The sequence below is a fragment of the Varroa destructor genome, unplaced genomic scaffold, assembly GCF_002443255.2.
Source record: "Varroa destructor unplaced genomic scaffold, Vdes_3.0 BEIS01000007.1, whole genome shotgun sequence".
Lineage (NCBI taxonomy): Eukaryota > Metazoa > Arthropoda > Arachnida > Mesostigmata > Varroidae > Varroa > Varroa destructor.
In genome coordinates this window covers 2,867,322-2,890,583 of record NW_019211460.1, presented here as the reverse complement: position 1 = coordinate 2,890,583, position 23,262 = coordinate 2,867,322, and the positions used below count along the sequence as shown (strand labels likewise).

Sequence of the window (23,262 nt, the reverse complement as noted above, 5' to 3'; positions counted from 1 at the left end):
CAACGCGTTAGGTAAGGCAGGTGCAATAAAAAAAAAGATCGAAAAGTTGGTAAGAAAAAGAGTATAACAAAACGGAACTATGATAATAAGCAGCTGGCAGAAATCAATGGGTAGTTTTAGAAGGTACCTATGATAACATTTATTTATTATAGCCGCCAAACGAGTGTATATGACCTTTTTGCCAAACATTGACGTGTGTTGTTTTCTACACTGGTAGTAATCCTAGAACCTTTTCCTGGTTGCTATCAGTCTATACGTTTGTTCCAAATTACACTTGTAGTGCTACACCATATTTGCGTCGGTTTAAGTTTAAGCAAGTGCATAGTTCCCGTTGCTTCGGCTCATTCACCCAAAGCATCCGGCGTTATCTAGTGCCAAACTTAAGGTTGGTGCCGAGGACTACATTTAGCCGGCATCTGGTTACTACTTCCAGCAGAATGTGAGTGCACATTTCTCACACTAGAATAGCTTAAAATAATTAAGAAAAAATATTCTTAATATCATATCTTAATATAATTTTTATCGACCCTTTAGGCAAATATATATAGATAATACATAAGGTAGGCATGATGTTGTTGATGCTTATCGTTCACCGTGGTTTTATTTTTCGGACGGTTTGTTGATGGTAGAATTTTCTGTGTATGTGCCTGTATTTATATTTTTTATTGATATAACATCGCGCAGATATTAAATCATTGCATACGTTAAAAAGTTATGTGATGAAGTAGCACAATTTGAGGGTGCCATCAATCAGCTGAGCGAGCTTCTGTTCTATACTATGCTCGTTCTAATATGTTAACGGTGCTTATTATCAGTGTGAGATGTCTGCAAGCACAGACGAAGAACACGTTATAGCTGCTACAAACTAGATAGGCTATGAGTCAGGGGAACGCAACGCAGATACCTTAAGTGTTAATGATGTGTCGGCAATACGACGATTCGCAATACCCTTGCATAGCTCTAGATTTTTATCGAAATAATCTCAAATTCCGAATGGAGCGTATTGTATAATAGGGTTTAAATACAAATGTAAGAAAAGGGCTATGTACTTATTATACGTACACATTATTTTTCCTAATATTCTGGAAACTAATATGATAAATTCTGCTGTGTGTTACAAAATTAATCCCATACATAATGCCAAGCGAACAAATCGAATAAGGAAATAAGTACTGCCTCATATAACTACTGTTCGCTATTATAACGGACAATAACTGGAGTAGTCGTTGTTCTAATTTGCGAAGATTTAAATGCAACGCATTGGTGTAAGACTCTCTGCTTTCTATGAAACATGAGAATGTTTGAAACTAGAATATGACAATAGACCATTGTAAGCACAGACGATTAGCATGTACCTCTATGTGTGTTCTGGATTTAAAAATTTTTTACACCCAGATGGGCTTAGCCAATATAAAGAAATAAATGTATATTAATTCAACCGTAACCCATAATAGTCGCCCATAGTCTAAATGTTTGAAGACTTAACGTCCGATACTGCTTTAACTTAGTACTCACGGCTGGCTCCGGTTAGTACATAGTAGAATATGTCTTGACCAGGTGTCGAACTTGGACCACCTTGTGTTCTAAGGTTCCTTAGGCAAACACATTACCATTGCACTATCATGAGAATTGATGCTGTGCAAGCGTCGTTTTTGCCGTAGGGTCAGCTCTGAACTCTAGTAGGCTGATTTTAAGAACCAGCATTATTTATATAGATTTTATAGATTTACGTAAGTGGTCAAAAACTATTGAAGTGACATTTTACATATAAATTTTAGGTTGCTATAAACACCTTATCGATAGCTGGTCAGATGGTTCACTCATTTGTGTGAATGACCGCATGGTATTACTATTATAGTTGCCACCATAGTTATTGATCGTGAACTTTTTGTGGTGTTTAGCAATGGCTGTTAGAGAAAGAGATTTAGGCAGGGCACTAGGGTTACGTAAAACTCGATAAAGCGATTGCTTAGAATTCGCGTAGAGCTGATCTTCGTAGTTGTAATTAAATTATTTTTGAAGAATGGCACAAGAGGCCATTTATGTTCTGCGGAGAAGTGGGCTATCTTATTCTGAAATTCGTTCCTATATATGGTAGATTGATTGTATAAGTCATGCGTATTGGTGGAGCCTGTAAATATGTCAATGAAACGTTACCTAGTCTCATTAAGGTATTTACACGCTCGGAGAGTGCTTCTGGGCGTATTTGCAGTTAATTTCGTTTCAAGCTGTGCCACTACGGTGGTATGGCATTTATTAAGCTGATGTTGTATGTATTGTATGTGGGTAAATACCCATAGACGGCCTTTAGTATTCGATACTCAACAGATCATTACTAATTATTGCACCAGCTCGCGTAGAAGTATTATAAGTATTTGTTCTTGATTGCCGCAAAAGCTAGTGAGAATCACTGATGACCCGAGGAATTAAGAGACTAATAGATGTCTAAAAACACGAAAGTATTTTTCAGTAATTGCGCTGTAGACAAGACCTAAACTCTTCACCAGCCAGAGTATTTTAAGTATTCCGCAGTTAGGGCGATGTGATCGTACCCGTATGCCATTTTACGCTTTCCCCATGTCATTAGCACATCACTAGTACAATATATGTTGAATGATTTTCTAAATGGGGTTATTGGATTAATTACTAGCTACAAGAACCGGTGACGCATTGCTGGAGGAGGATTCCGTAGTTATTTAGTGTTTCTTTTGTGCGATATAGCTGTCATTAAAAGATAGTCTTCTTTTTTTTACTATCGACACCGCAAATCGGAAGACCTCTAATCAAGTCGCTCAAGTTCTTGCCACAATCTTGCATGATGCGTGGAGAAAATATAATTAGACGTTTTTTATTGTCACAAGACAATCTGTACTACGATTTCAACATTAAGAACAGACGGGATGATCGAAAAGTTCTAGTGCGGCTGGTCTTCTATCTGAACGAATTAAAGCAAACTGAATATAGATTAAGATGTCTACTTGAGCATGAATACTATATGCCAACAATGAACTGGTAGCTTTAGCCAGCAATTTCCATAATGTTTTTTTAGCTACTAGATGCTACCACCATTTAATTATTAGCTAGTATCTCTATCTAATACTCGAAATCTGCTTCCTTTCATACCTCTTTCAGTTGCTATAAAGGGATACTTCAAATTAAATTATGTGGCGAATATTATTGATGGTCAATAGTCTCGATCCATAGAATTGTCCCAAATTATTTCTTTATTAAACACAAGAAACGTAGCTTTGAAATTGCAAAGGTCGTTGACGAGTCTTTGACGAGATTTGGGTAAACAAAATTTGGCTTAATATAGGTTTTGCAGATATATAATAATAATGCTAAATTGTCCAATTCAGTGTTCAAAGCTAGAGTCAACATAGTAAATAAATAAGTTAATAATAAAGAATTGTTAGATTACACAATCTTCACTATCAAAAACGGGTTAGCGCTCTTCTTTCCATCTTATTGTTTCTGTCATCTTTGCCATAACATCCTGTATATCAGTGCGCTGTGTGCTTTGTCAAACTACGTCATATTTCATTATATTTACAAAAGATGGACGTAAAGCGTCCATCTTCCATCCAGAGAGATGACGTTTGAGGTAATTGTAAAGCGTCCTAATCGACGACCATCTTTTATCCATCTTGTACAGTAAACACGAGCGAGTAAGCGAAAGCTCCGCGATAATTTTGAGTGCTTGAATTGAAGCTACTATTTTTACCTGTCCGTCAGCAGCATTTCACTTGCCATTCAAGATGGCTTCTGCTCGAAATCAACAGGAAGAGCTTCGCCGTTTAATGCGCGAGAAGATGGCTGGTCGATCTTCAGCTGCAATACCTTCGACGTCTGCTCTGCAGCAATCCAGTCCGAATGGAAACCATGATTCAACTAAAAATAACCCGTTTGTGAAAGTGACATCTTCTGGAAGAGTCGTTTGCACAATTTGTCCAGGTGTCCATATAAAATCGTGGAAAACGCATCAGCTAAGTGCAGAGCATAAAAGACATATTAGAGCTCAAAGAGCAGGTCTGACTGCAGCTGCATCTCTGCCACCGAAACCGGTATATCGGCCTACAGAAATAAAACCTGTACTGTTGAAAGAACCACCGCGTTCAATTTTGAAAAATCCTCTTGTAAAAGTGGAATCGTTGCAAGAACAAGAGCTACTTGAATACGAGGCTGACGAGCCTCATGAAGAGGTTATGGTAGTGTCTTATTCCCATGGGTCAATTCGTCAGTCCGCTCTAAATGGTACTTCAGTCTCAAATACGGCAAGGGGACTTGGAAACTCAGCTTTGAAGAGGCGCGCTGTAAGTGATAGTGCCGAGAAAAGCAAGGTCGACAAACCAGACGAAGCTGTGATGCAGGACAAGAGCGCCGGGGGAGCTGTCTCGTCGCTTCCAGAGGGATTTTTTGATGACCCTCGACTGGATGCGAAGGCAAGAAATCAGGAATACAGGGACCCACAAGATATTGAGTGGGATCGATACCAAAAAGCGCTCCGGGAAGAGGAAAATAAAAGCGAACAGGTATGTAGTGTTCTGCTACGCATTAGCTTTGTCCTATATTATATAATCGTGGCATGTGGTCTACGCATAAGTGGTCTTATTGGTGACTTATCTAAACGTCCACGAAAATTTAAAGTGCAGCATGATATATTATATTAGTATTTCAATATTATATTAGTATTATTCTAAATTATGACTTACCTGACGTGACGACGCACAGCTCATTAGTTCGATCTGCATGGAAGTCGTCACAACAATATAATTTCTTCTATCTATATAATTGTTTGTTTGTACTACAGTTATCAATATAACATGGCTTATTTCATATAGACTTATAGCCCACTCAGAAATTTATAGCCATTTTCAATATTGCTTTAGCAAAAAGCTCGAGTGTTTGACAAAAGCGGGAAGTCTGATTACGATCCAAATATCAGACCGTGCAACCGTCCCACATACAACTCGTATTATGCGATGTTTGCTTAGAGTAACCTTCTTCACAATTATATAGCCGCAGGGCACAGGTGTTTTTTTACGATTTACAAAGCTTTACTCTACCTTACATTACTAACCGAAATATCTCCCGTGAACATAAGTGGAGCCAAAATTCGATTTAATGTGCTATCACAGACACTTTGTCTCAACTGATACTATCCTAATAAAACTATAATCGGGCCTTTAGTTTCAGTTTTATAGTAAATTACGTACGTGAACATTCTGATAACAACGCGTTGTTCGTATATATATTGGCCAGAAGAAGGGTTCAAGCCTCCTAAATTCACCTTTAATATTTAAATAACGGCCTATTTAAGGCCCTTAACACGTTAAAAAAATGACTAGAGTGCGTTAAGCTGTATAGCCAACTCATGCGTTGACTTGGTTTTCTTAGTCTAAACAGTTTTTATCTATCATTGACAAAACTATTGTCTATTTGGAGGCATTCAGTAGAAGTTCGACGTAATTTTTATTGGCAAAACTCAATCCTAATTTATAAATCAAGTGAACTACCGCCCAGTTTGCTGTCTTTTCATTTTCGCATAGAATTCGCACAGCGCCACATACATTCCGTTGAGGCGTAGTACCGGGTTGATCCGTAACTGCGCTCACAATGAGGAGAAAATCTAGAAACTAAGCAGGAAATGTGACTCCTTTGATGTCGAAACCCAGCTCTGAGATGTCGGGGGTTCTTTTTTTTCGTTACTAAGACTTGGCTATTTATCTAGTAGATTTTTCAGCCTGTTTTTCTTCAAAACGATACTCGTTGTTCTACTTCATTTAATGATTAATTTTACCGCACTTAGATGCAGTCTTCAAATAGACCTGTCATAATTAGGTTAGTCAACGGCTGCAACAGTCTGTTGTAGGCAGATTTCTTCCACACAACACAGACTAATGCAATGAAAAGCAGGATCTGATATAGGATTTTAAACATATGGGCTCTTGCTCAAGCAATGTTTTTAGTGGCTATATCGAATTAAAAAAATACATAACCATAGTGGAGTGCACTATTTGCTTGCTACGTATAGTCATAATGCTGACACTCAAAGTAGTTTTACAGCATTAGACGGTCCTCTAGGAAGTAATAGGTTGTCTGCTTGAATTATTAATAGGCTTAAACAAGCAGTAGGTATTCTTACTGTACATCTACATTGCTTATGGTATTCTTTGTTGTATTACGTAAAAAGTTATCGTAAACGTAAGAATGTTGTATATCTTAGTTCTGACATAATTCAAGAAATAAATGGAAATGTACCATTGTTCATTTGTTTTGGTGTTATTGCATGTCTTATTAACTGCCAGTTTTTTTTTTTTAGATATCGATTTGATCTGATTTTTAGTATGTTTATATTATTTGAAAGTAATTTTGCATGAAGCTGGGTCTGCACTGGCTTACCAAGGGTTGCTTTGAAGCAGATTATTTGGGTGACAACATTTGGACTTCGTCTGAATTCGAAAAATGTTTAAAGTATTTTAGCTCGATGATTTGACCTGTTCAGCACACTAGTTCTAAACGATCTGTGTCATTTGGGAAACATTTCAGGTTGTTGAGATGGACGATGAAAGAGATACGCGTGAACGCAACATCTATGAAGCAGACGAACATATTCGCAATTGGGAAACTGTACGAGAGTTAGAAATCCGACGAGAGGAACAACATACAAAGCCCTTAGAGTTTAATGAGCAGACGACAACAGTCAATCCTGACAATACCAACGCCACAGAAGCGGAGGACGATGAATTCGACAACGAAGAACTGAATGAATTAATGAGTTGGAGGCAAAAATCAATCAAGAAATAGCGTTAAACAGGTTCTTTCACAAGTAGCTAATTAGTGAGTCGTGACCATCTTTGCAGAAATCAGGATATTTACTTCTTATACACATACATGTATGTATGTATGTATGTATTATCTATGCTTGTATGCGCACACGGCAGCTTCCATCGTCTATTAACCCTTGAATTAAGTCAAATCGTGAGAACATCTTTGTACAGACGAATCAAGGACAAATCTTCATGTGCTACCTTAAGATTATTGACGCACTGTTTCGGAAGCAACTACAGAGTTTCTAATGATGTTGACCGTAAGATAGGCAACGTCAGTCTTTCTCAAATTGGTACGGGCAATAATAAAATGCGACGGCTCAATATAGATTTATTTTTGCGGCCCATGCAGGAAGAATGTCGCTGTATATTTTCCTGGGCAGAAATATCGGCAAGAGATCCCATCCTAAGTTTATGTAAATATGGAATAAAATATGTAGGCAGTCATGTTAGCAATCATTTGAAAACTTTAAGTGTCTTTCTTCCACCGGGTGTTCCATTGTTGCTTCGGTTTAACACAACACGTGTTGTATTGTTTTTCGGCAAATTTCTTTGGGAATTAACAATTAGAGCTATACATAAAATAGGATAGGGTCAAGAAATAGAACGTAGCGTTGACATGAGGTCTTAGCAAGTTATCTATGATTGCCTTGGTCTCTAGTAAAGCCTACTTTATGCATTTTTACTATGTGAATGTTTCTATTTGTCAGCTTCATCCTGGAAACTGATACATGCTAATTAATACTAGTGGTCATTTTTTGGTATCGTGAAGCCAGTTAGAAAGTTCGCTGTGTGGATAGTCTTCTGATAGCAATTTGCCTATTGCAGTCCCTGCATTGGCCAGTCCTGTCATATGCTGCTGAAAGGCAAAAAATAAGCGAATTAACCTGCGAGCAACGATGAACTCATGATACAAAACCCGATCTTTATTGCCTATATCTAAATTCCTTATGACATACTGCCATTGGCAGTAAAGCACTTTATTAACGTGGTAAGGATATTGTTGCAGACTTACATGCTTTTATGCTTGCCATGATGTAATATAGTACTATAAGCGTAAGTAAAGACGCATTTTCGACTACATTTATAATTAACCAGACATTAAGTAAGTCCACTTGGCTCCGCATATTATGCAATAGATAAGTGAAAAGCAATTTGACTTGAGTAATACCCTGCCAAAAATGGTTCGTGAATTTAGCTGTGTTATCATCACATTGTGATATGTAGATAAATTTTCATTTACATGTTTCATACTTCACAATTAAAGTGTATGAAAGTGTTCAAGTAGTTAGATTATAGGCTAGAAAGAGCTTCACTGCTTTGCCTAAAATTCAGCTACGTTCAGCGCTATTGCCTCTCTGAACAGGCTCTGTGGAAGACAATGACGTAAGTCGTTTGTAGCTTTTGGCTGACTAAAAGCATCGGACAGGCTCTCTTCAGAGCTTGTTAGAAAAGCCAACGTGTACAGTGCAGGATTGTTCTGCGCATTGGGCATTGAAGTTCGTCTTTAACTTAACTCTCTGCAAAGTCTATTAAACTACGAGTGCTGGGAAAGCAGTTTCTGAATAACTAATGTCATCTCTCTATAGCGTTTCAAGTAACACCTTTTCTTTATATATTAGTAGATTAAGCCCCTATATATGTTTACAAATAAACGCTCGATTTCACATTAGATTATATGAGTATTAAGTTTGAAAGCCATAGTCAATTTATAAGCCAAAGCCGATGCATGTCTGTACTGCTCTCAAAATAAATTGGCATCCTGTCCTATGATTTTTGGATGTGTAGGAACCAGTATATACAATGTCCGAACCTTCTTAAACACGGCTCAACGTATAAAGTTCGCCTAACAAGAAGGCACTATGGTCAAAGCAACGTGTGTAGGAGAAACCTTTTTTATGGTGAAAGGTGTATAATCCTACTCGTAGCTTCTAATGCAAGCTGGGGGACATTAGCTTTTAGGTAGTTTTCCCAACAACGGTTAGGAGAAACACCTAAATCAAAAAAAAATTGGTTTCTCAAGTTTTTCACTATCAACAAAAAGTTGAATTGAAATAATTTATTGTTTTCATTGTCTGTTATTCATTTCATATCAGAGTGCTTTCTCGTCAGTTAACCAGTTTCTTACTAAAATGGCGGGCTACCATAAAGCTGCCACAAAGACACAAGGCATTTGCTACAGTGTTACGAGGTGTTCAGAGCGCGACAGTGACTGAACACTTCCTGTGTCTGAATAATCAAAAGCAATGGACTCCCTGGGGCAGTGTGACCGAATTAGTAGAGCAGAGCAGCGGGATGATGCAATGATGTAAAGGAATAATAATACAATAGTGGGTGATGGAAGAGCTACGTCCTCAGTGCACGTGAGTGCAATGTGGTAACTAGGGTAACTGTAGAATATTGTACAAAAATTGCAATAAAATCAGTTCGGAATTAATTCAGAAACGCACACACACTTCTAAATAAACCTACTCAAATTTTTTTTGAATGACTCATATGAAATTAGAAGTGGGATTATATACGAAATAAAAGTGTAAAAACTACAAATGTATGATGTGGCAAACTGTGCCATGAGTGACCAAACATCTGCTAAAAAAAAATAAGATTCATACAGACGAGAACGGAGTACTGCAATGGTAGAATCGTGGACGAGATGCGTTCTCTGCGTTCATCGGCCTAAACCAGACTCAAAACAATGCGACGTTTACGCAACTCCTCTACATGTTACTGTTTTATTATTGATGTATAGACACGATGAAAGCACTGCGAATTCTTGAATCATTACCGTTTAGTCTCGTGAGATACAACTTCATAGTGAATGTTGAAAGTAAGAGAACTCCGCAGGATCTGCCTGGTATGTCGCAGACAAACCCTGTCAAAACTTGGAAAATAAACAAGCAAGAATAAGAACATGAACCACCACATCGGCCACGTAACTGAAGTACCAATCTGCAGTTTCGCTCCAATTATCAAACATTAAAAACACAGAAGTTCGCGTTTGGCTTTTGATTCTACCAATGGTTGAGTTGACCGGCATCCAACACAACTGAGTCACACATCGTCGACAAAGGAAATACAGCTTATAGAGGGCGTCAGCGTCACAAGGCGAAGCGCTGCAGGCAATAAAGTATGTATACAACTGACCAAGACCCAAGAGTCGCCGTTGTCGATACGTACTGCGCCAATGATTCAAATAATTTTTTTCATTCAAGCATTTCCCGACCCGGAGCAGTTCGACCTGTCCATTCCCACAGAGGTCTGCTGCACTACGAAAGTGATACCCATTCATTATCTTCTATTTTAAATCGTGATTGAATTCTTATATGAAAAAAGAGGTCGCAGTGGCTACCACTTTCCATTCCTAAGCTTCTGAAAAGTTTTAAAGAAATGAAACTTGACCATTACATCACAACTAGCAGTAGCATCTGTAATCCAATCAACTTATGGAACAAAGAATTCGAAGAATTGAAAAATGTCTTGGCTGGCACTGGAATTTTTCATAGAAGAAAGAAGCGGTATCTTTTAGCACAAGGGAACACTCCAGACACTAACAATGTCTTTCCATTGAAATTGTCACACGCCGGGTCACCAGGATGAGACATCGGCGTTAATGTACTAAAGTTTGTCTGATGTAATCGTCTATCTCTCAATGACAACTCGACTTTAAAATACTAGAAGAAGGAACAGAGAATGGCTCGGTCTGTCGGACTCTCTGTATCCGGGTGAGCCTATCTATCAGTAGGGGCTTGCCAATATTCGGAGCCGAAGTGATGCCGGAGAAAGTAAGGAAATATGTTCAACATAAATGAGTGCTCAGACATTATGCATGGGGAGTGCCTTTTTTTGTAACATGTATGCCGAACTTATCTTCAATATAAGCTTCCTGCGGCTATTCAAAAAGTGTCTGGCAACCCTCAACAGGTGATTACATCTCATGATCGTAAAATTGCCACATAGATCGAGCGACAGTAGGCACTCTGTGCCGATTTTATACATTTTTCTTGCATAGTGACGTAGTTTTGGTAATCGTGAGTAATTGGCCGTTACTTTTGTTTAATCCATACCACAACTAGGAAGAAATACTCGTTACCTTGGTACTCTGGTTCTGAACTGCTGAGTTGTACGTGTGCGTATCAATGAAATGCTTAAATGGTTCAGACTTAGAATGACTTGGATTGAATTTAAGCTGCTGAACACTGAGTTAGAACAATTCACAAGACCAAAAACTGCCGTATAAATTCAGTTGTTATGGATTTTTAAAACTTAAATCAGTAAGTTTTCGCGTTTTGGTGTACGAGACATGTTAACTCTGTTACCGCGTTACTGTTATACAATTCTTCACGGAAAATCTTTTATCCTGCAAATATTTGACGTGATATTTTATTGGAAATGAGTTCAGATTTATGATTAGGTATTTGAGCGCAACTACGCTTAATTTTTCGTATTTATGTATCTGCACTTCTATTATAAAATTAACGACAGATATAGCTGTAACTAGATGAACTCGTATATTTGTTTCTTGTTTATTTATCTGATTTATTGATATTAGACCCCACCTAGCGTGAACTTACACCGACAACTATCTCGCTGTAAGGACCCCGCCATGTGTAACCCGTTAGCCGTCTATGATTATTTCTTTAGCCTGTTTTAATATCTGCTACCACGGGGCTTAGCCGGCTTTAGATTTAGACTCCGTTAATGTGTTGACGTTTGGTTACAGTACTGCAATGCAGTTACGGGGTTTGTTTGTGTTGGCTAATGAACTTAGTTTGTGGAGTGCACGCGAATAAAGTCGACTGTTGTCTTGTCGACTTGTGGAAAACATAAGCAAATCGAATTGGCCTTCGATTGGCTCTTAATAGATGTTCTTATTGATAAAATTGGTCAGTCCAAAGCTTAGGAAATTAAACATCTCTTTGAGATTGAGATCCACACATGAGACTGAGGTTCAAAAGTTCTTTTATCTCCCTTTCTGTTTAATAAGTGGTTAAAATTTTTTTTTAAGATACATGTAATGATCAACAAGATGTGGGTGTATATGTTTCGTTACTCATTGATGTGTTTTATTTGAAATATTGATTCTCAAAACGTCATTACGGCATAAAGGCTTTTAAGCTTCTCTCTCTCTTAAAATAAGTAGTATATTAAGCTAAATGAAGATACAATAACTATCTAATGAAAATTTTATATGTCTCGGTTGATATATTTATTCCGTCTTTAAAATGTTACCAAGACTTTTTTTTTCATTAAGAAATAGTTGCCTATATTTGTTTGACTTTTTGAGACGTAGAATAACGGCAAGATCTTTACGAAAATAAATTTTTCATTTGCTGCTTCAACTTTCCAATTGACATTATTGAAATTAATTTTATATCATTCGAAACGCATTCTTACCCTCCATGGTTACATAGATAGACCAATATGACTAGGGAGTTATACCTAAAATATGAATTTTAGGTATATGCATCGTATTTCCATTTAGCTCATTGAAATCTATAGATTGGCGTTAAGGACCCCCCAACATGGAACACTCTGATAAGTGTTTTACTTTCAAAATGGCATTTTTGACCCGAAAACTGAGGCTATAGGAAATATGTTGCATTTCGATTCAGCTCATCGAAAGCTTTTGAGCAATACCTCCCCTAAATAGACTTTTATACATGAAAAATTTAACCCACTGTCACCTAAACGAAAAATCCATAGTTTTTACCCTTTTTCACGCTTAAATATCTATTTTCAGTAGAGGGTGATGTTATTGCTTATTTACTCAGCTCGTCAAAAACTATTGAATGGGATCAAGAGAAACTGGATTGACCAGCGCGAAGAAATTGACATCAACAAAGTGATACTCTGTGTAGAAATAATGTTTTTTTATAATATAGCAAATATTTTAGAAAAAAAGAGAATGGTCAACTAAAATATTCGCCATATCAGATGCGGTAACTCTCCAACTGATACTTACCAGAATTTCGTTCAAAGGAGTACTCTACTCGAAATGCATTTTTTAACTCACTATCACATCGGCGAGGCGTAGCTCTCAATAGGTTTTTGATTATTTTGACACTGAAATATCCATTATAAAGATGGGGAAGTGTACTGCAAATTTACTCAGCTCCTTGGGAATTTTTTTTGGGATAAAAAAACTCTGTTACATAGAACTCGATATTGAGTTTTAGCTTTTCGAGGGGCATTTTTAACCTGAAATTTGGGTGTAGGGACATCTTGCATTTTGATTCACCTTGGAGAGATCTTTTGATTGCTATCGAGAGCAAACTCTTGCTTATAAAGCCTTTGTGTAAACATGCGACTACCATTTTACTAACGGAAAAAAATGTTTAATAAATATTCTACCAAAGCCCATTTCAGCTTATGCAACTTTTCCGAAAAACCTGCAAAAAGGGAAAAATTGCAAAATGGCAACCAGTTTGCCCAAATTAATATTACACCTTATAGGACAAAAACAATATGTTTTCGGGAAAAGTTCTAACTAATCAGCTCTTGCTCTAACGCGCAGCTTTAGTCTAGCGATCTGCCCAAAATTCGCCAGATCTGACGACCTTAAGGAGTCGATTCGGATCAGCAAAGCAAGCAAACAGACACAAACTTGTAGTAGTATAAAGGTAGACTGTCATCAGTAAAAAATTTATTAAATTATCTTAGAATGTGTTAAATTCAAGAATGATAAAAACGTAATGCTACTCTTGGGAAGTGTTTCTGAATAATCTGCACGCATAAAATTTTCTTCCATCATAATGCTTAAGGCTATAATAGTTCGGTGTGATGCAACATAATATTTATCTGTACTACAAAACCAGATCATGTGACTGCAAATGCTGCACAAAGGAAAAAACCTCATTCACAGCTTTCCCTGAAATTAACTTTATTATTCTCCATTGAGCCACTTCTGGGGCCAGAAGCTAACGTTTATTCTACTTGATCTAGGAAACAGCGAAATTTTCGAAATGTCCGTTCGAAGTAGAACTAATTCCATCCCGCTGATTTGTCCGACTCTGCTCCATATTTTAACCCCTGCTAAATATGCATAAAACACTAACTAAAAGCCCAAATGCATCGAGTCTTCATAACCTTTGAATCTATAACGCAGTCGAGGCAGGCTTGAACGAATTTTGATCCCAAAACCATACGATGCCCTCATGCCGCAGCCTCGATAACACGCATTCACTTTTGTTTCATCATTCTACTTATAGAAACCTCTAAAAGGCAGCAGTCGATAATATGATATGTGCTAATTTGAAACCTTGAAATCTCCAAGACTTTGTATCACTGTTCTTTCTCATTCATCCATTTTTTATTTCGTAAAAGGAAAAGGAATTAATGCGATATAACCGCATGACGTAGCAAGAATCTGTGGTCATAATTATAACTGGTAGCTTTCTCAGATTGTTTGCTTTCTACTCTTATCTTTCCAATAGTTGAGACCAATGGAGCATGCGTGATCACAGCAGGCGTCCTCCTTACGACCCGCTAATCCGTTGCTGAGTTTCGTAACAAATAGATAAAACTAATATTTTGGGTCCTATTGTCACTGCTAACGCTCTTCAATTCAAGATTGCCGATAACTAAATTTCAAATAATATTTTTCTAATTAAATTCACATGTTCTTCTATGGCTACACGTGGTCTCCGTTGGCAATTGCACATAACTACGGCTCACAACCAAACCTCGTAGGCAAAACATTTACGGTGAATATGGCGACTGAGACGTGAATTGTGAAAGTAATATAATTGACACTTTTGTGTTAATTTATGTTGGTGTACTTACAAAAAAAAAAATAAGCATTCCTGTGCAAGCTAATTTGGTTGGTAACACTGGTGTCTCTCACAAGAGTTGCTAGAGTGAGTACTCGTTGGCTTCCTCATTTAATTAATTTGGTATACGTTTTTTTTGAAATTGTGCCTTCGATGATACTTAAAGCCTTATTTCCCGAATTTAATACAGATAAATTTTCATATGGAGAATTATAAATACACCGTTAAAAAAGATATATGCTAAAGTGCTATTATTTTTTTGTTTGCTTCCAAAAAGGCCTTGGGTACGTGTACCTTAATATTACTTAATAGCTTTGATTTCGATTATTATATACGGTGGATAAATGACTTGGTGTTAATATCATATTAACTGAGTTGGCCTCTCAAATAGCTAACTCTTGACATCAATACATTAAAATTTAGATACTGATGACACTAATCCTATTGGCGCTAGAAGCTATCCACAAAAAATGACAACGTTACATATGTATAAAAAAAAAAAAGGGTGTCAGCTGTTCAAGGTATCGGAGCACTAAAGTGGGAAATGTTTGCCAGTAAATGCTGCGAAATTGACAGGAAGGTAACGATAGTCTGATATTATCAAATTCTTTGACTCTTTTCTCCCCTTTTCTAGATATGGACTCGGAATGGCTCTCACGATTGACTATTTCTGGCCATGTGACACATCGAACCACACCTTCAACCACGAGAAGAGCTCGTTTTTAGTACATCACTTTGTTTGTTGAAATAATTTGACCCAGCTTTTGTTTGCCTGTAACAATAAGAATTCTAATAAAAATTAGGTGGTATCTTGTATAGCGATGATAAGGTGGAGCAGATGATGTCACACACCATCTTGATACTCAGCGCATAAGAATAAATTTCCAAGCCATACCACCGTAGTTATTCAGACGACCGACTCACTTCCATCGTTGTTTTTAGTTTCAATGTGAACTGTTTATTTTTTTTAATTTATCGAATTAGATAGTTTTTTTTCAGGAGCGAAGTTAGCCTCACAAACCGCTAAACAATTGCGATCATGTACCTAATCTTAAAATACGTCTACGAGCAAAATGTGCAGCGTTAATTGGAAAATAGTACTTCGATACTAAGTTCAGGCAGTCGTTGGTTCGAGGCAACGTCATTAAACTGTGACGGAGTGACAGTGAAGATAGATTTTCATTGGGTCAATTGTTGATTATTCGTCGAGAGAGGTCGTTTTAAAAGATTACAGCATAAACTGAATAATTTCTCTGAGATTACAGCTTCATTTAGGCCCAAATTCATCTGGGTTTTACGCAGACTGAAGCGATCGGAAACAGCTGGTACATCATCTGTATTGAATACTACATAATTTGGGCGTTCGCATAAAGTATCACTTTTTTCTAGTGGCATCTATTGCTCGCATGTGAGGAATACGTTTTTCATTCAGCAACGAAACGAGCCTGTTCACGTTTGGCCATATTTCCTAATTTAGGCCATTAATACGACTATAAGCCCCATATTGTATTGATGTGGTGCGTTGCATTTGTTTTCAGTTAGTCCGCTATAAACGATAGAACCATACATAGCATTTTGAGTTAAGAATCTAGACTGATAAATTACGGCGTAGAGCTTCGATTTTTTCGAAGTTTGTGTCTAATTCTATATTATCATTGATCTAGTATTGATCGGTGTGTGTAGTACTAAATGAGTTTGTTTACTTGAGGTTATTTTCACTTAATGTTCAATTAATGAGACAGCTTTTATCGATATAAAAGATTATTATCATGACGTTATGTTGGATACAGTAATCTATTATTCTTAAGCCAGACCTGTTTGACATTGACGCACGAAGATCGTCGTTAGATGTACTTCTTCCTAGAGAGAATTCGGTTTGAGGTGGCGGAAGAAAATGCAACATGAACCGTCTCTTCGTTCGATGATCTCGCCGTTGAAGATTAACTAATTGATTAATATTGAAATTCAGAAAATCAGGCTCAGAATTCAAAAACTAGATGAAAGTGTTACGAAATGAAAAGGGAACATCTTGATTTCCGTAAAACTAAAGGAGAAATTCCACGTTGTGGATAGAGATGTTGTCAGATACCAAGAAGAATGTCTGAGACATTGTATGAATTTCAGCTTCTGCATAACCAATATTGTAAGTTACATGTTTCTTTTATTTAAATTATCCGTGAAGGCGATCTACACTGAATGCGTCAGACAGTAAATCTGTAATAAACTACTTCGATTAAGCAGTTATGCAGAGACCGAGTAGACTGAAGCGACTCCTTTGATACTATCCAGAGCAAATAAAATTATACCCTTCGTTCTAATTTTCTATATAATTTCGTTTCTAACAATAGAGCTTACTTAGTAGCTCAAAATTCGAAGCACTTTCTTTTTTTTTTTCTACAAAAAGAATTAATATATAATAATAATTGACGCTGATTCACTACGAGTGAGCTAAGTGGTGGTGGTGATAAAAGAATACATGATGATATCGTCACATATGTAACAATATATCAAAATAACGAATTGATCACGGGGTACCATACTTCTGTCTGACGGAATGGCTAATGGCGAAACCGGTCGTAGAACTCGAAACATAGAAATTCTACCATGTTTAACACCGTCCAGCAGCATTTTCTAGCACATTCATAAATAGTTAAATGTTACATAACGTCATGTTACATCATAAACATAAATCATATATATTATTTTATTTATTTTCTATACTAAATTTATACACGCACTTTGATAGAGATGTAAATAAATGATACTGATAGAAGTCGCGTGTACAGAATCAATATTCATTCAAGCATAAAAATGTGTAGCCAATTCTAGAAAAACGCCGTAATTGTCTTCGCCGATTATTAAATCATAAAGCTAACAAATGATCGTTAAATAGTTACGCTATAACACATACGACATGTTATCTTTCCTCTGGACATAATATACATACGTTTATAAAACATCTAGTCCTTACTAGGTGATACGAAGGAGCCACTCTTATTTACCATTTGAGTTATTACGAAACTCACGATGTTTTTTTCACTTCCTGCGTAGATATCGGCAGCCGTTCTGCCCTGGACACACGAAGCTGTACAAAGTCCACCTGCTCCGAGAAGCCTAACGTCGCCTACACAAAAGAACCAAGTTAGTATAGGACGTAATAGTGGCTCGGCCAACTTTTGTGCATACGACAGCAGGATGGCTCATCCTAAGGTGTCGTTACCTAATAGTGTGAGCTCCTTAAAGGTTCAAACCCGTATACTTGTCATCGGAGCAGGGGTATCCGGGCTTTCAGCGGCCGCTGAACTCAACCGCAAAGGCTACGGGAATGTAAAGGTTAGATGAGTATTGCGTTACTGTTGATTATATATAATCTTTAATTATTTCTTTACGTAAGAATACTTTAACAAAAAAATTGCAGCTTTTGGAAATGGACCATTTGTGTATATACGCGCTCTGGCAGACTCAACGCTGTCTCGCAATTAGCGGTGTCCTGTACAGTCTCTTAGCTAGCTGAGCCAACACTGTTTATACATTGTTATTAGTAATTTTAGCATCTGCTTTAAAATGTTTGAGCAAAATCGCCCATCTTGTTACGCATCGATCCCATTCGTTGATCTTCTATGCAGAATACTCGTATTTCTCCATATCATCCGCGTACCTTGTTGAAATTTTGGGGATTTCTAATCACTGCCCTATCGTCAACCAAGGATGTATGTCGCACAGGTATAGTAAAAGAAAAGTTCATCAATTCTGGTTTGTCAATAGTGTTACGTTTAACAGAATATCATATGATTTTTAGGTTCTTCCTTGTATCAGGCTCTGCATAGGTGCGAGCGACGTCTATTTCAGTAATGTACTTCCGTGTTACTAAGTGATGAACGTGTTGAGCTGCGAGAACCCTAGGTAGCTACTATTATATAGCCAAGCTATTATATATATATATATATATATATATATATATATATATATATATATATATATATATATATTCAAAAGGCACAGAAATGGCGTAGCTTGCCTTTTTAAACTACTTCAGCCCCCCAAGACTGTGAGTGGCTATGTATGAAACCTGACTTACAACAGGAAAACCACAGTGCCTTACTATTTATTCGAATAAGTGGCTACATAGGATGAACCATTGATAACTTTATTGATGATTAAATATCAGGTATATGAGGCCAGATCCAGACTGGGAGGTCGGATTCATACATTTACGCCGGATCTAGAGACAAAAAGTTCACTGGAGGGGCGTCCTATAATCGAGTTGGGAGCGCAATGGATTCACGGTCAAGAGGGCAATTCCGTATTCGAAACCTGCTGTGCAGAGAAGGCGAAAATCGGAGGCACACTTGATCTGCTGGATTTAGATGCTCCGATTTTTTTCGAAAACTTTCATTACTGGCACCAGCTTGATAAGGATCAAAATGGTAAGTTGCAACATTGACAGCACTAACACAAACGATGTGTCCTTCGATTGCTGAAGAATCATTGAAGCTAAGCCAATCACTACATATATAGTTTGCTTTTATACGGGACGGAGGAAGTAATAAAAAAGTTCCTTTGTACAACAGTGCAATACTATGCCTAGTTACCTATGTAACAATGCAACATCAACCTGTATTAGATTTCACTATGTTATACTGTATAATATTGCAATATCTATTCTAAAGTAATAATGATTTCTGTTTGCTTCTATTCGTTAATTCTAATTTTCGTTTGCTGACATGATCACTTATAACCTACCGGTACTGGCGTTATCTCATTGTCAGACTATGGCTCAAATAATAAACATCGTAAGTAGAATTTGGCACTCTACAAATGATGTTGTCCGGTAACAAATAGTAATCAAAAGTTACCAAAACAACTTTGGCCAGGCGTGCCCCATGGGATGAGGTAATGTGTCCTACAGCTGAATGTACTTCTCGTTACGTTTATACATAGTGTATCGAACCTAAGGACGCTTTCCAATGGCCTTGTTCGGTCCGTGAAGCTTGTCCTGTCACTTTGAAAATTTATCAGGCGATTTCTTTTAGCTATAACGTCTTCATTGCGTGCGACATGAACACATTTTCCGAGTTCAGCTGAAATGAAGCAGTGTTGCAAACCTATCCTTTCGCTCGATATACCCATATTTAAATTGAAAACTAAAAGCAACGGCTTGTCATTTGCATGAATGCACGTTGTAATCTGCCAAAATGACGGGTAGAGTTATGAGATTTCCCCACTATATAGAGCACTTACCCATTAGCAAAAAACGTATTGTAGAAGCGAAACAAAAATGTCGACTAACATTGCAAATAAGCCACTATATTTAACTAGATTTGTCGATGGTTATAGATAAACGTATGCGTTTGATTATATTGTAAAAAAAAAATTCGATTATAACGAGAATAGAATAGATGGTATCGCGGGACTGTCCTAGACCAGGAGCTGTTTACTGAATATTTGACAACACATGTACGCATTGGGAGTGCGTACCAATTGTTCAAGGTGTCGGCCTGATTTTGCAGAGTTCATGGCGAAGCTCGTACAGACGTTCGAAGACTTGCGTGACGAATGCGAATCTCTATCAAATGTGAGTGTCTGCAAAATGTTTCTTCGATCATTTTCAATAACCAAAAATTAGATCAAATAGTACGAAAATCTATATAATCGCGTCCAGTTTTTTTTAACTTACTTTTCTTGTCTAAGATTTAGCGTTTCTCTCTTGCTTCTACGTTACGATAATTAAGCTTCGCGAATAAGTTAGCTATGGTAGATTGCCTGAATACAAATGACCGTACAGATGATCGCAATTTTCGCTACTGACCTCGCTGTTTTGCCAGTATACATTTTTATTTCTCGTAGGGCTTTCCGTTTACCTTAATATAAGTATATATGAACGAACGACTGTTAATCACTCAGCATGCTTAAGGCCTAAATTCAACTGGGGAAAATACAGAGGAAATAAGCAACGTAAGTGACCATGTCCCTAGCGATTATCACTATATAAAAAATAAAGGCTACTTAGGGCCCTTTTTGTTTTTTGGATAAAATATACATTATCCAGTTACTAACACCTACCTACTGCTATCTTAAATGAAGGATTACGCAGGCGGTCGAAGTGAAAAAGAGGTTTCTCGGTCCCTTCTTGCGTTCCTTGAGGCCCGCTTTGGAAATCTTCTGGAACGGGAGACTGACCCTGACAAACGAAAGGTGAACTTATAAATATCACAACTATTTCGGCTATAGGCTTTGTTTATTTACATGCTTGCGGTTTCTTGCGATAAGCAAGTGTTGAAAGATTATAGTTTGGGCTATTGCTACTTGTCAGGTTAGTTCTCTATACGTAAGCTCAAAATATGAACCGGTTGCATAAAAGGGCTTCTAGTTAATTGCGCAAAACCATGCACGATGTAATTAGAGAGGACACCTGATGTTTTACAGACACTGGTATGGTTTTTTAACTGGGCGATCCGGCTGGAAAACGAGATTAATGGACATGAAGCAAACGAGATATCTGCGAATTATTTCGGTAACGCATCTTGTCTAAACAAACTATTCGCTATTACTTTCTATTTATGTTCCTCGTATATATGTATATATATACGATATATAGATGTATATATACATATACATACATATATATAAACAGATTTTTTTCTCGGTACAGGGCAATTTTACGAATGCAAAGGAAACATTACAACGGAATTAGGCCCACGGGGTTACAAAGCATTCATTGATCTAATGCTAAGATATATACCAGCGGAAACAATTTTTACCGAAACGGAAGTGACACATATTGATTTCTCCGTCCGTCCAATCAAGGTATGAATACTTTATAGGTCAAGATTCCGTAGAATAATTAGTTCGGCTCTATTTTTACATATACATATACTCGTCATCACGGAGAGATGCCTGAAAAGTAAAAAGATCGATAATTACGATGCTGATTAAAAACCGTATTTTGTGTCGCACCGCACTTCTTTGTTTTACTTTTAGGTAACATCAACAAAGGGGATCGAGGAGTTCGACTATGTCATATGTAGCCTCCCACTTGGAGTGCTCAAGGTATGCGGGCCAATTTTACTTTCGTATCCTAATATCATACATACAACAATAACAATACATTTAATGGTCATTTGTTGTTTTTAGGCGCTAGCACGTGTACATCTTATTAAAAGGTTGCGAGAAAATTCATAGAACTGCGTGAATTCTCTAAGATGCTAAAGGACGTGCGATACCTTTGTAAAGCGTCTGTATTGACGAATTCCGAATATGACCAAAATATACTTAGTATAATTTTTCGTAAAAAAGGATTTTATCTATGCATTGGCAGGGACATACGAACGGGTGAAAAGATATCTCGCCTCATTGACATAGCAGTTTTTATTAAGATGAACTCTTTAATTATTGGCCAATTTTCAGGAGCGACAGTCACTTTTGTTTACGCCCGAACTTCCCAAATGTAAATCGATGACAATCAGTGCACTTGGGTTTGGAACGTGCAATAAAATCTACCTCGAATTTAGGGAAAAGGACGTGTTTTGGACGGCCGGCGATGTTTTTCAGGTACTACTCCCTTTAAACTATTAACACATTCTAAAAATTACCTGGATGACCTCTTAATTTGCACATTTTATATCTGACTTAAAATTTTCCATTGATTAGTGATGAATCTTTAAGCTAGTTGAGAAAAATAGCTCATATATTAGCTTCTAAAAGCTTCCGTTATGGCCTATCTTTTAGCTTTCGAGTTTCCTGAACGTGTCAGCTTCAATTGAAGTTCCCTTACGTGAAGACCAGAAACTGCAGCTGTATTAGATATAGAGTGTGACAAGTTAGCCTCCTAAACAGCTGCTTAACATTCACTTGCCACAACAAACTGCAAGTTTCTCGTTTGAAACGCGTACGCAAAAAAATCTTTATAGTAACTGGTAGGACAATTGCACTAACACCAAAAAACAGTTTGACGAATTGCAATTTTTTTTAAGCCAAAAATTAAAATGGGATCGGAGATTGAATGTAGAATACAGTGCATCATACTGCAATTAACTAAAGAGCGACATTTCTAACTCTGCAAACGTGACAAACAATATACACGTGTTCCAGGTTCTATGGAAGGACGATCATCTATTGCCCGGTGAAGCTGTTGGACGACGCAAAGAGTGGTCAGCTACACCTGCTACCAAATTATAGGGCAAGACTGCTTCAAACATAGATCTCGTAGGATGTTGTTGGCAATCATAAAATTCATTACAACTAGGGACAAAAATAATATTACTATACTCGCAGTGAGGACCCGTGCTACCGGTAAACCAGCTCTCAAAAACTTCTTGTCAAAATGTAGGTATCGTTCGGTGAGTCGACTAAATGCAGTCCGTCATAACAAACGCTTATTGGTAGCGTGGATTGCCGGATCAGGTGCGCGCGAGATGGAGGCGTTATCTGAAAATGAAGTAATGACGGAGTGCTGGAAGATCCTCAAAATGGTCACCGATCGAGAAGATCTACCGATTCCTCAACGAATAATTAGGTCCGTTAGTGCATAGTTTAGAAAAATGATTTTTTATAAGTTAACAAATTAAGTGAGCTATGTAAGTGCTTGCAATAACCTGTGAAGAGCCCTTAATAGAAATCCATAATTCCTGGAAAAAAATAGTATATTTATGAGAAATATGTAC

At 37.3% G+C, this 23,262-nt stretch overlaps 2 protein-coding genes across 9 annotated transcripts in view; both read left to right on the top strand.

Annotated features, from left to right (window-relative positions):
- The window catches only part of LOC111254034 (uncharacterized), a 35,084-nt gene that overhangs the window by 608 nt on the left and 11,214 nt on the right, over positions 1-23,262 (top strand). The window contains exons 2-14 of one of the 8 annotated variants that reach the window (XM_086975910.1): positions 309-439; positions 15,234-15,336; positions 17,651-17,740; positions 17,843-17,932; positions 18,768-19,026; positions 20,110-20,174; positions 20,684-20,794; positions 21,026-21,113; positions 21,252-21,406; positions 21,581-21,649; positions 22,007-22,150; positions 22,691-22,749; positions 22,929-23,114. In XM_086975910.1, coding sequence (XP_086832036.1) covers positions 309-439; positions 15,234-15,336; positions 17,651-17,740; positions 17,843-17,932; positions 18,768-19,026; positions 20,110-20,174; positions 20,684-20,794; positions 21,026-21,113; positions 21,252-21,406; positions 21,581-21,649; positions 22,007-22,150; positions 22,691-22,749; positions 22,929-23,114 — 1,550 coding nt within the window. Of the gene's footprint in view, positions 1-280; positions 440-14,282; positions 14,687-15,233; positions 15,337-16,341; positions 16,743-17,650; positions 17,933-18,767; positions 19,027-20,109; positions 20,175-20,683; positions 20,795-21,025; positions 21,114-21,251; positions 21,407-21,580; positions 21,650-22,006; positions 22,151-22,690; positions 22,750-22,928; positions 23,115-23,262 lie in introns of those variants that run through there. The other 7 variants (XM_022814465.2, XM_086975911.1, XM_086975914.1 and 4 more) reach the window with 7 other exon arrangements.
- LOC111254036 (zinc finger protein 830) lies at positions 1,076-7,297 on the top strand. The gene is made up of 2 exons (XM_022814482.2): positions 1,076-4,532; positions 6,550-7,297. The coding sequence occupies exons 1-2, from the start codon at positions 3,759-3,761 to the stop codon at positions 6,805-6,807; spliced, it is 1,032 nt and encodes a 343-aa protein (XP_022670217.1). The 5' UTR covers positions 1,076-3,758; the 3' UTR covers positions 6,808-7,297.